The following is a 12,861-nucleotide window of genomic DNA, read 5'->3' as shown; positions in this document are numbered from 1 at the left end:
ACCCGCGTCCCTTTTAAATGGTTTTTAATGGTTTTAGCAGGCACCAAAAGGTATAGCGAAGATACCTGCCTGATATCAACAGGCAGGGAGTTCCAAAGTGTTAGAAGCATCTACATGGCATGCATAACGTGCAACCAAGATTTTTATTTTTGAAGGATGAGCCCACTTTCAGGGACCCAGAAAGCGTTGCAGAAATCTTGCCAGGGAAAAGTGCTCTCTTGATCTAAGGCCGCAGAGGTGTTGGCTTGGATTTATTCCGCTCGTGAGAAAGGGAGGAATCTCTGAAGCAGAAGAGGGTGTTTGTGGCGAAACGAGAGTCCAGAGGTGTGTGTGTGGGGGGTCTCCGATGGGTGCTCTCGTTTCTCCTCGAGGCTGCAAAAGCCTTCAGCGGAAGTAGTTGGGGCAGTCGTGAGCTGTGAGATGCCAAGCTCTCTCAAAGGCCTCGACCACCCCGGGCAGGAGGGGACCCTCCTCGCTGTACTTGAGATTCTCCTGCAGCTGTTCCATGGTGGACATCCCAATGATCACAGCATCTCCAAGGTCAGCCTAGGGAAAAGAGCAAGAAGCAGGAAAGGTGAACACTGGAAAACTCGGCTTACGAGAAAGGGCAAAGCCGACAGCAAAATTAAAAGAACATTTTGGATTTTTAATATGAAAAAAGGACGCCTCATTTGGACATTTGGGATATACAGTGGCATCTCGGAAGCCCAATATTTCGGTTTCCGAACACCAAAAACCAAGAAGTAAATGATTCCGTTTTCAAACGTGCCTCAGAAGTCGAACAGCTTCCGCTGAGGTCCCCCCCCCCCATTTTTCCACTGAAATTGCAGACCGCCCCTTTGTGCCTCGGTTTTCAAACAGGTGGTCTTCCGGAACAGATTACATTTGAAAACCGAGGTACCACTGTATTATAGTTAAATAAAAGCAGGGGCAGGATTTGTTATTGGAGCAGCCAACTGTGAAGGGAAATGATAAAAATAATAATAATAACTGTAATGAGTGGAATGGCAAATAGCTAAATATATATATATATATATATAACACAAGCAGGACAAGGGAGGGATTAGAAACATGGAAGAAGGCTGTTAATTTTTAAATCTGTATGAAATCGGTTGAAAACTTGAATGTAATTTGGAACAAAATTGGAAACTTAAGAATTGGCAAAATAACAATAATAATGATGACGTACTGGACTGCTGTTTGGAAAGTGAAATTTCCTTATAATTCCCATATTTAATTTTGTATCTTTATCAAGACTTTTATGGTCATTCATTTTTAAATTTAACTGTGTGTGTGTATTTGTCTTAAGTTTTGTTTTATATGAGCTTAAAGCTGAAATAAAGTGATTGATTGATAATAATAATGGAAGACTCGGGACATTAAAAAAATATAAGAGCCTTCCGCTGGATCAGGCCAGTGGCCCATCTTGTCCAGCATCCTGTTCTCACAGTGGCCAACCAGATGCCCCCCTGGGAAACCTACAAGCAAGATGTGAGCACAAGAGCAACTCTCCCCTCCTGTAGGTTCCAGTCTCTGTTATTCAGAAGCGCTGCTGCCTCCGACCATGGTGGCTGAGCTAGAAGCCATTCATAGCCTCTCCTCCTTGGATTAGAACAGTGCTTCTCAAAACGCAGGTCCCCGGCTGTTGTCGGACTACAACTCCCATCATCCCTGACCGCAGGTCATGCTAGTTAGGGATGATGGGAGTTGTAGTCCCGACCACAGCCAGGGGCCCAAGTTTGAGGAACACTGAATTGGAAGGAAGTCCTTCACGCAGCGCAAAGTTAAGCTATGGAACTTGTGCTCTGCTCTTGCTTACAAGACCTTCATTGGCTCCCAGTACGTTTCCGAGCAAAATTCAAAGTGTCGGTGCTGACCTTGAAAGCCCTAAACGGCCTCGGCCCAGTATACCTGAAGGAGCGTCTCCAACCCCATCGTTCAGCCACTGAACTAAGGTCCATCTCCGAGGGTCTTCTGGCGGTTCCCTCACTGCGAGAAGCAAAGTTACAGGGAAAGAGGCAGAGGGCCTTCTCAGCAGTGGTGCCTGTCCTGTGGAACGCCCTCCCATCAGATGTCAAATAAACAACCATCTGACTTTTAGAAGACACCTGAAGGCAGCCCTGTTTAGGGACGTTTTTAATGACTGATGTTTTAATGTATTTTTAATCTTTTGTTGGAAGCCGCTGCAACAAGAGTGACTGGGGAAACCCAGCCAGATGGGTGGGGTATAAATAAATAAATAAATTGTTGTTGTTGTTGTTGTTGTTGTTGTTATAGGTTTCCCCTTGACGCATCTTGCAGGGTGGTTGTGAGGATAAAAAATTGAGAGCATGGGATATAAGTAGCATATGTCACCTCCAGAATATTAGACCTACCAGAAGTCATTTATTGATTCTGTTTTGGGAATACAACAGTTTAGACCTGGCCTCAGTCACACACACACAAACGTCTTCCCCGTACCATACCGGGCTGGCAGCAAAGTTCATTACCTGCAGCTTTGAGTGATGGTACATCCAACGCAGGGCGGCTGAAGTCAAGCTGGGTGTGTCTGAGCCATACGCCTCATGGAGGGCTTTCTCGACCAAGTCCACCCCCTGGAAATGATGCTTCTTCCAATACCTGCAGAGGTTTTTTAAATAAATAAATTAAAATAAAATAAAAAATAAGGTCATTTACATTCTGCATGTTTATATGTGTATCTATATATCTGAATGAATCTTACATAATAAACAAAGCAAAATGGCAGTAATAGATGGCAGTTAAAATTGTATCAGGCCATCTGGTCCACATGCAGAATGCGGAGGCAGCACCTGGTGTTCAGAGGTAGACTGCCTCTGCACCTAGAGGTTCCATTTAGTGCCGTGGCCAACAAAATCACGCCCCTAACCCCACATGTATTGCTCTGACCTCTTTCATCCAAAAAACAAGAACTGCTTTCCCAACATTAGCAGTTTGTTGCCCCCGTGTTGAAGAAGCTAGCCTCTTCCTAAATCAACAGAACTGACTCGCCTCCTGCCTTCAAGATGTAAGCCCCTTTTGCCATTTTTAGACATACCTGTCCCTGTAGACTTTGGCCCAGTCATTGCCGAAAAACCTGCTAGCTGGCTGCTGGTTCGAGTCTTTATCTTCGTACTTGTACCTCCCAGTCAGGAGCCCTCCTGCAAGAGGTGAAAGTTCAACACCCAAACATTAAGGACTAGAACCTTATAAATGAAGATGCTTCACTTAGGTCAACCCACTCCCTTCTCACCCCACAGCTAAAACTCCAGCACCTCTTTGGATTTCTGTCTGTCATTCTGCCCATAAAACAGCAACAACAACGCATTTAATAAGTGTGCATTTGTTAAATGCATATTTTGTGCGAAGATCCCAAGGCAGTTCACAACAGGAAAAATACAAAATGACAACACAAAACAAAAACAAGACCAATACTTGCAAAAACAACAACACCCCCACACATTTAAAAACCATAGATTGTTAATCAGCCGGACGCCTGATTGAAGAGAAACATTTTCACCTAGTGCCTAAAGTTTTTCAGCCCTCCCATTGAAACATCCCTATTCCTTGCCATTCCTTGCCAGACCTGTACCTGCCAGTGGATTATATGCGTAGAATCGAATCCCAAAATGTCTAAGGCATGGCAGCAATTCTGTCTCCACTTGGCGTGTCGTAGCGTTGTACATGCCCTTTGGGGAAAAAAGACAAATAATAATAAAGAATTCATAAAAATTCTTCATTTGTAAGAAACTGGTCATTTATTGTGGCGACACCTTTGGAACTCCCTGCCGATTGACATCGGGAGAAGGGAGGGGAGAGAAAGATTGTTCTGTTTCCAATTATGTTGTGGATTTTTGTGCTTTCATACATACTGTAAACTGCCCTGTGAGCCTCAGATGAAGGGCAGTATAGAAATCTAAATCATCAACATCATCAGGCAGCAGTGTTGCCCCAATGGGACAGCTGCAAGCAAGATTGAAACACAAGAGTCCTCTCCCCTCCTTCAGTTTCCAGCAATTGGTGTTCATCCAATAAAAACCGTATTATTATTTTTTAAAAAATCGGAAATCAGCTATTATGGAAATATGTATTCCGAACTACCTGCGTAAGCCAGGCAGAACAGATACATTTTCAGCATGAGTCTAAAGGATGGCACAGAAGGCACCTGTTGGCAGAGAATTCCACAGGACTGGGCCAATAAAAGCTTGGTTTCTTGTTAAATGAGCCTTGTCTACTCAGATAACAACAACAATAATTTATTATGTACCTGTATATGCTGCCCATCTGACTGGGTTGCCCCCAGCCACTCTGGGCAGCTCCCGACAAATAGCAACAACACAACGCAACATCAAACATTAAAGAGAACAACCAGCAACACTCCTGTAGGTGGTCTCAGTGACTGAGCCGGAATATAAGGGTTGGGCTTTGTAGATTTATTGCAGGACTTTCCAACGCTACAATTGTATGATTCTAATACACGGACTTAAACCACTACCAGCTTGGTCAATGGTCAAGAGTGATGGAAGGTGAGAGTCCAGACATGTCTGGTGGGGTCACAGGTTGCCCAGCCCTGACCAAAACCCTGGGGAGAAGACCTCCATTGGTCCACCCAGCTCTCACCTGGTACACCGTTGGCAACACCCAGTTGTTGGCCTTGCAGATGCCATAGATTTCCGCCACCTGCCACGAGGCATAGTTGGAGAGACCCAGTTCCTTAAACTTACCCTGTCGGAAGAAAAACAACAAATAAGCCTCTGTATTTTTAGCTCTATGTTCACGGAGAGTCTTAAGACCAGAAGAGGAAACTAGGTGCTGGATCAGACCAAAGGATATGGTGGTTAAATGAGAACTAGGGACATGGGAGACGAGGGTTCAAATCCCCTCTCAGCCATGAATGGATGACTGTGGGAGACCAGTCACTGCCTCTTAGCCTTACCTAAAATGGATTGGATTGGATTAAATTAAATTAATTAGGAGGGCAGGTAAGAACCATGTACAGTAGGCCCACAAGCGGCATGGGGGTTACATTCCAGGGATTGCACCTAAAGCCAAAATCATGTGAAGTCAAAACCCATTAATTTCAATACCATGCAGGATCACCAAACTCATTTTTCCTGGTACCCCATCCTCTCTCTGCCCCTTTCTAATTTAATTTAATTTAATTTAATTTAATTTAATTGTTTGCCATGTGAATAAAACTCAATGCACCCAAGCTAAATTGCATAAGTTGTGGCCATAATGTACGCCACCCGGAGCTCCTTGGGATGAAAAAAGGTGAAATGTAAATGCAAATAAATTAATAAAATCTGATTAATGCCCCCCCCCACTGTTTGGGTGTTTCCTTGACGTCAGAGCAAATGTACTGTAAGTGACTTAAACAGCGATGCAACTTTAGGTCAGATAGCAGACAAGAGCGAGACAAACAAGGTTTGTATTTGGCAGAAGGTGAACTGCAGCAGAAAGGAAGCATGGCTGATTGTGCCGAACGCCGGTCGGAACGGAACTCGTGACCTTTGCACCCCTTCTATTCCAGACACCATTGTGGAATATTACAGGCCTTGCATGTGTGTTATTTTAACTCGGGGATGGGAAGGCGCCCCGATTCGTTTAGAAGGAAAGGGGGATACAAAAGCAGCACATCAAACACCATCGATGGGGAGGCCCAGATGAGCTGCCCAGTCATGAGAGTCAGCTTCCTGTCCCGCCTCCCCAGAAAACCCCACTTTCCACACCTCTCTGTGTAGCTCATTGCAGGCCTTCAGAGTCTCTTCCAGGGGGGTCTTGTGGTCGGGCATATGGAGGTAGAAGAGGTCGACACTCTTCGCCTGCAGCCTCTGGAGGGACGTCTCCAGTTGAGAGCGGACGCCATCAGCCTTCAGAGTATTGCCTTCCAATGGATTTGCCTTGGTGGCTACCTTGACTGGTGGGGAAGAGAGGAGGAGATCAGGGAAGTAGAGCCTTACCGCAAAGACTGTGCGTTGGTCAGCGTGCAATGATCTACAAACAAAACAAATTCATGCACAGGCGTCTTCCGAAAACACACCCAAAACCCAACCTTACTGTATGCTTGTGAAACATGGACCACTTATAAACACCTTCTCCAACTGCCCAAAAGATTCTATTAAAGGTGTCTCCGAAAAATTTTACACCTCCCTTGGGAAGACAGGAAAACTAATGGTCAAAGGCCTGGAAACGATGCCTTATGAGGAACGGCTTAGGGAGCTGGGTATGTTTAGCCTGGAGAAGAGAAGGTTAAGGGGTGATATGATAGCCATGTTCAAATATATAAAAGGATGTCATATAGAGGAGGGAGAAAGGTTGTTTTCTGCTGCTCCAGAGAAGCAGACACGGGGCAATGGATTCAAACTACAAGAAAGAAGATGCCACCTAAACATTAGGAAGAACTTCCTGACAGTGAGAGCTGTTGGACAGTGGAATTTGCTGCCAAGGAGTGTGGTGGAGTCTCTTTCTTTGGAGGTCTTTAAGCAGAGGCTTGACAGCCATCTGTCAGGAATGCTTTGATGGTGTTTCCTGCTTGGCAGGGGGTTGGACTGGATGGCCCTTGTGGTCTCTTCCAACTCCATGATTCTATAATGCCAGTGTCCTGGAAGAAGCAAAGATCACCAGTGTCAAAGCAATTGATTCCTCAACATCAACTTTGTTGTACTGGTCATGTTGTGCGGATGCCCGATGATCGTCTTTCAAAGCAACCGCTCTATTCCGAACTTTAAAACAGAAAGCGTAATGCCGGTGGTCGACAAAAGAGGTTTAAAGACTCTCTCAAGGCAAATCTAAACAAAATGTAGGACAAACGCCGACAACTGGGAAACACTGGCCTGAGACCGTTCCAATTGGAGAAATAGCCTTTAGCAAAGGCGTCATGGGATTTGAAGACGCTCAAACTCAGGACGAAGGGGAGAAATGTGCGAAGAGGAAGACCCTTTGGCAAACCCTCACCATGATCAACTCCTGCCCGGAAACCCAGGTCCCCACTGTGGAAGGACATGTGGATCCAGAATTGGCCTCCACAGTCACTTACGGACTCACTTTTAAAATCGTGTTCGTGGAAGACAATCTTGCTAGGCTACGAGTGATTGCCAGAGAAGATGATGATCAGGGAAGGTAAAGGAACTTGGACTGCATTCTGTAAAGAGGAGCCCCCCAAAGCAGGATGAGGAGCAAACAAATATTAACAAAACAAAATAGAAAATTCTTTCCAGTAGCACCTTAGAGACCAACTGAGTTTGTTCTTGGTATGAGCTTTCGTGTGCATGCACACTTGCTCATACCAAGAACAAACTCAGTTGGTCTCCAAGGTGCTACTGGAAAGAATTTTCTATTTTGTTTCGACTATGGCAGACCAACATGGCTACCCACCTGTAACTGGAAATATTAATAAGGCAGGCAGATAGACTTGAGGGATCTGGGAATGTTTAGCCCGGGAAAGAGGAGACATCTGCCATGGATGCTTTAGTTGAGATGCTGGCATTGCAGGGGGGGTTGGACTAGATGACCCTCTGGGTCCCTTCCAGCTTCTGTAATTTTATGTTCAAATTTCCTTTCCCTTCTCAAGCAGCTTAGCAAGTCCAACTGGCCTCCAGACATCAGAGATTAGGTGGGAAGGCTTTCAGTATAATCGGGGATTTTTGCAAACTCCCAGGAGACTTTTGACCACTGGAATAAAGGCAAGGGTTTTAGAAGTGCCGACAGCCCTTTTGATTGATTTCCAGCCCTTTGGTTTGTTGAATAACCAGATTATCAACCCTCGGAGGCAATAAATTTAAGAGCAGAGAGAGATCAAAAGTTGCAGGGATTATGTTGCTAATGGGCCTGGTTAGTGAAGGAATCTAATTAAGAATCTGGAGGGGTGTGTGTGTGGAGGTTTAGCAACTATTTTTGAGCTTCAGTGGGCAAGGCTTCACCCAGAGATGGGAAATCCATGTTTCAAGTCTGGAGTGGGGGACTTCTCTGGCCTTCCAGATGTTGCTGGAACAACAGATGAAAATTAAGAAAATGAAAGGCCAAACTATAAAATAAACACAAAGAATGAGGACAGTCGCACATGGGTTTAAAATGGGGGATGGGGTGGAGTTGGATTAGTTTTGACTGCATGGAAAGGGTGGGGAGATAGGAGAGAGAAATGCACTCGGCGCATTCTCAAATGCACCGTTGCTCTGTTGTTGTTGTTGTTGTTGTTTTGCACGCTGGTCTAGGCAGGAGACCACCCCCCTCAGCGTGTCAGAGGGAGCTGTCTTAAACAGAGTCAGACCACTGGTCCACTGAGCCCAGTTATGTCAACACTGACCGGCAGCAGCTCTCCAGTGTTTCAGGCACGGTGCATTCCCAGGCCAACCCTGAGATGCCCGTGGGAATGGAATTGGGGACCTTCTGCATGCAAGACAGATGGTCTCCCACTCCCACTCAGCTCCTCCCTTCCAGCCAGGATTCCTATAGGGCGCCTGCAACACGGAACTCGATTCGAATCCTTATGAAGCTCCGCTGAGAGTTCGCGGCTACGTGTAAATGCGTGCGAGGCACTCTGCACGCGCTCAGAGGAACCGTTGCCAGCCAGCTGGGCTCAACAACGTCTAGAGCAGCCCGACCCACCTGCCGCCGCAGCTACGGGTTCAGCTGCCAGCCAGGCGCCCAGGATCCGCTCCGACTCGCCCCCCGCGTACATATGCGCGGTATCCACCTCGCAGTGCCCGCGGGCCAGGAACGCGCGCAGCATCGCCCCGCTGGCCGCCTTGTCTGCCCTCCGCCCGAACTCCATGGTGCCCAGCACCGAGCGCACCCCGCGGCTCTGCCCGCGGAGCCCCGACATCCCGGCGGCTGCAGCAGCTCGAACTGCCTCTGGCAGAACTCGAACTCGCCACCAGGTCCGCGTCCTGGGCAAAGGCAATCGCATCACCCTTCTCTGCGCATGCGTCAGCGCCTCCTTTCCTACCCCCTCCCAGGCGAAGGGACCGTCTCGAATTTCCTGATTCCAGAAGCAAAGGAAGAGCCTTGCCGGATAAATTCGGGTCCCTTATCCTGCCATGCCATTTTAACCTTCGTTTGTTTGTTTTATTTATTTATTGCATTTCCATCCCATCTTTTCCTCCAAGGAGCTCAATATTTCTCCCTGCCGTTCCTCATTTAATCCTAGCAACAGCCCTGCCAGGTAGGCTTGGCCAAGATTCAATTTGGAATATATCATTTATTTGCTTAATGTATGTCATTTGTTGTCCCTGTTTTAAAACTGCTGGCTGATAAATTTATCAGTAGGCTGATAATTTCTGTGCCTGTTTCTTCTTGAGCTTTTGACTTTTATTGGCACTTTTTAGTAAAAGTTTTGCATAGTTTGGATATGAACCGTTTAGAGAGGTTTTCGTCAATCAAGTGGTATTTTAAAACTGGCAAATAGATAGATAACAACCACAAAAATCACTGGCAAACAAGGGCATTCAGGAAGTCCACAAGCAGAAAAAACAGCCTAGTGGATTCTAGGGCAGCATCCTGTTCTCACAGTGGATATTATGGGATGCTCAAAAGCGTAATGCAAAAGTACTCTCCCTTCCTGCCGTTTCCAGCAACTGGTATTCAGGAACATTACTGCTTCCAACTGAATGGACCTAAGTTATCCGTGTCTAGTAACTTTGGTCGGTCTACTCCGAGTAGGACTAGCATTGGATACAAGCCCCCACCTTGAACTCCTCTGGAGGAAAATTGGGCTAGGAATGACTTTTTTTTTAATTAAAAAAAAAAAAGGCCTAATGACAAGAAGGAGGGAAGCCTTCAGAGAGCGGAAATGCTCTGTGCACACTCAGAGGCACTGTTTTTACAATCACCCTCAATTGCCATCACTGTTCAGCATAATACAGTGGTACCTCGGGTTACAAACGCTTCAGGTTACAGACTCCGCTAACCCGGAAGTAATACCTTGGGTTAAGAACTTTACCTCAGGATGAGAACAGAAATTGCGCCACCGTGGCAGCGGGAGGCCCCATTAGCTAAAGTGGTACCTCAGGTTAAGAAGGGACCTCCAGAACGAATTAAGTTCTTAACCTGAGGTACCACTGTAACAGAACGGTAGGTCTGCGCCCCAAAGAGCTTACTAAAAGCTGGCTGCGGGTTCTACAGTGTCAGCAAGGTGAGTCAGTAAGGTGACTTGGAGGCCATCTTGACTGGTGGAGAAGAGGATGAGATAAGGGAACCAAACGAACCTGAGCTCCTGCCAAACACAGGAAAGAAGGGTGTGTGAAATTATCAGAAACTCCAGGACCTTGGGCTACATGCGGCCCTCCAGATCTGCCTATTTTGCCTTTTGGACTGTTCCCAAGCCACAGCTCTTAATGGCTCTGCTTTGAACCCTCCTCAGGTGTTGGAAAGTATCCTTGAAGCCTGGCAATACTCCTTGCTTGCCTGGACTGCAGAAAAAGGTTCCCCCCGCTCACCCTGCCATATTGGATCACAGATCCACATAATTGTAAAGTTGGAAGGGATCCCAGGTATACTGCCACTGATTGTGGAAGTTCCATCTCGTAGCTCAAAGCTGCAGGTTGACCTGTCCCCAAATTGTAAGAATCGTCCTGGATCAGACCAATCCTGTCCATTAGCTCTTTTTAACCCGTTCATAAATGACCAGGGGTTAGGTTTACCAAATTGTTCAGGGATGGTAAGGAGCCCCAAAAGGATCTCTCCGTACTGGGCAAATGAGCAGTAAAATAGGAATTAAAAGAAAGTAGTAAATTTCCCCTCCATTTCCTAGACAAAGGCCATAATACAAGTCAGCAACAGATCAGCAAGGCCCAACTCTGAGCATGTGCAGAGTGCCTTCCCATCTCAGGCCCCTAAGCAAGCCTTTGCCGCACTAACAGGAGATTTTGTCAGCTGGAACAAAGGTAACAATGCAAATAGTCCTTTTGATTTCCAGATTGTTGATTAACGAGATGCCCAACCCTGGAAAGAAAGAACAGTAAGAGCAAAGGTTGAAAGCAGTTGGAATTATGCTGCTTAGGCTCTTGCTTGCTGCAGGAATCTAACTGGAATTGGGGGAGTGGGGCAACTGGTTCATATTTAAATGACTGCACTCCAAGTGGCAAAGGGACACCCAGAGATGGGACACTACCATGGCCTTCCAGATGCCACTGAACTCACAATTTAACTCCTGCATTTGCAGCGGGCTGGACTGGATGACCCTTGGGTCCCTTCTAACTCCACAACTCTTATGATCTCTCACTAATCCTGATCATCGGCAAGGCAGGTTGGGGATGATGATGGGGGTTGCTGCCAGAGAACATTTGCAGAGCAGTAGGAGAGCAATGGCTGCGCTGATGGTCCATATCTCCCCCATTTCTGGAATCTAGATTAATGGCAGGGAGTCTATCTAGGGGAGGAATGAGGGTGGATCACTTTTGACTGCATTGGAAGGGTGGAGGGTAGGAGAAGACAAAGAGATGCACTCCACACATGCTCAAACGCACCATTGCTTGGTTGCTGGTTGTTGATTTTTTTGCAGGCTGGACTAGATAGAAGACAACAGATCATAGGAAACTACCTTACTCTGATCCCTTGGTCCATCTACACTGACTGGCAGCAGCTGCTCTCCAGGGTTTCAGGCAAGGCACACACCTGCAGCCCTAATGCAAGGCAGGTGCTGTACCCTTGAGAGTCAGCCCTTCCGAGAGCCTCTGAGCGTGTGCACAGAACTCGATTCGAATCTAGAACAGGTGATTACTGGCGGGTGTGTATGTGTGTGTGTGTGTGTGAGAGAGAGAGACAGACAGACAGACACTTTGCATGCGCTCAGAGGAACCATTGCTGACCCGCTGGACTGGGCAACGTCTGGAGCAGCCTTCGTCTCCGTCCGGCCCCCCATTCCATCGACCCACCTGCCGCCGCAGCCTTGGGTTCAGCCGCCAACCAGGCGCCCAGGATCCGCTCCGACTCGCCCCCCGCGTAAATATGCGCGGTATCTAGCTCGCAGTGCCCGCGGGCCAGAAACGCGCGCAGCATCGCCACGCTGGCCGCCGCGTCTGCCTTCCGCCCGAACTCCATGGTGCCCAGCACCGAGCGCACCCCGCGGCTCTGCCCGCGTAGCCCCGACATCCCAGCAGCTGCAACAGCTCGATCTGCCTCCGGATGGACTCGAACTCGCGACCAGCTGGGAAACCTCCTTTTAAGCACGCGTGACGCCACGCCTTCCGTTCCCAGGTAAGGGGCAGTCTCAAAATTCCTGCAACGTCTTTTTAGAGCATGCTATTTTGCAGCGTGCCGTTTTGTACGCCTGTTTTAAAAGTGCTGCCTTCAAGCAGTGCCTTCAGTCAGACTGTCCTGCTAAGGTCTGGGAGACCTGGGTTAAAATCCTCACAGGGCTATAAACTCGCTTGGGCGCAATGCAACCTTGTGCCGATCACCGTCTTTCTCAGCCTAACCTACCTCTCAGGGTTGTTGTGGGGATTAAACGAGGGAGGGAGAACCTGTGAGCCAGCAACTTGGAGAAAAATGGCAGGATGTAGAATTCGACTTCCTCAGGAGGTTGAGGGCTCTCCTTCCTTGGAGTTGTTTTTTATAGCAAAGATTGGATGGCCATTTGCCACGGATGCTTAGATTCCTGCATTGCAGGAGTTTGGATTAGATGACACTGGGGGGTCCCTTCCAACTCCACGATTCTATGAAATGCATAACGGATCTTATGGGGGATTCTCCATCACTGGAAGTTTTTTTAATAAAATTTTTTTTATTGCAAAACAATTTACATATAACACAAAGACAATATCTCAATGACAACTAAACATTAACTAACAACACATCCTCTAAAACATCACATACATTTTTGACTTCCAATTCACCTCATTGTGCTTTCTATAAATCCTTAACCTT

The 12,861-nt window shown here is 47.1% G+C and overlaps 1 protein-coding gene across 2 annotated transcripts; it reads right to left on the bottom strand.

Moving 5' to 3' along the window:
• Positions 1 to 129: 129 nt before the first annotated feature.
• LOC117052475 (aflatoxin B1 aldehyde reductase member 2-like) lies at positions 130 to 12,153 on the bottom strand. 2 transcript variants are annotated; one of them, XM_033159439.1, is made up of 7 exons: positions 11,871 to 12,153; positions 5,730 to 5,917; positions 4,618 to 4,722; positions 3,590 to 3,686; positions 3,056 to 3,158; positions 2,490 to 2,619; positions 130 to 546 (listed from the first exon to the last, which is right to left on the bottom strand). In XM_033159439.1, the coding sequence occupies exons 1-7, from the start codon at positions 12,085 to 12,087 to the stop codon at positions 385 to 387; spliced, it is 1,002 nt and encodes a 333-aa protein (XP_033015330.1). In that variant the 5' UTR covers positions 12,088 to 12,153; the 3' UTR covers positions 130 to 384. The 2 variants fall into 2 exon arrangements, with proteins under 2 accessions (XP_033015330.1, XP_033015329.1); XM_033159438.1 differs by lacking the exon at positions 11,871 to 12,153 and adding an exon at positions 8,605 to 8,896.
• Positions 12,154 to 12,861: the final 708 nt, after the last annotated feature.

This window comes from Lacerta agilis, chromosome 8, assembly GCF_009819535.1.
Source record: "Lacerta agilis isolate rLacAgi1 chromosome 8, rLacAgi1.pri, whole genome shotgun sequence".
In the NCBI taxonomy this organism is placed as follows: Eukaryota; Metazoa; Chordata; class Lepidosauria; order Squamata; family Lacertidae; genus Lacerta; species Lacerta agilis.
Note: the sequence above shows the minus strand (reverse complement) of the source record. Positions and strands in the feature narration are given on the sequence as shown.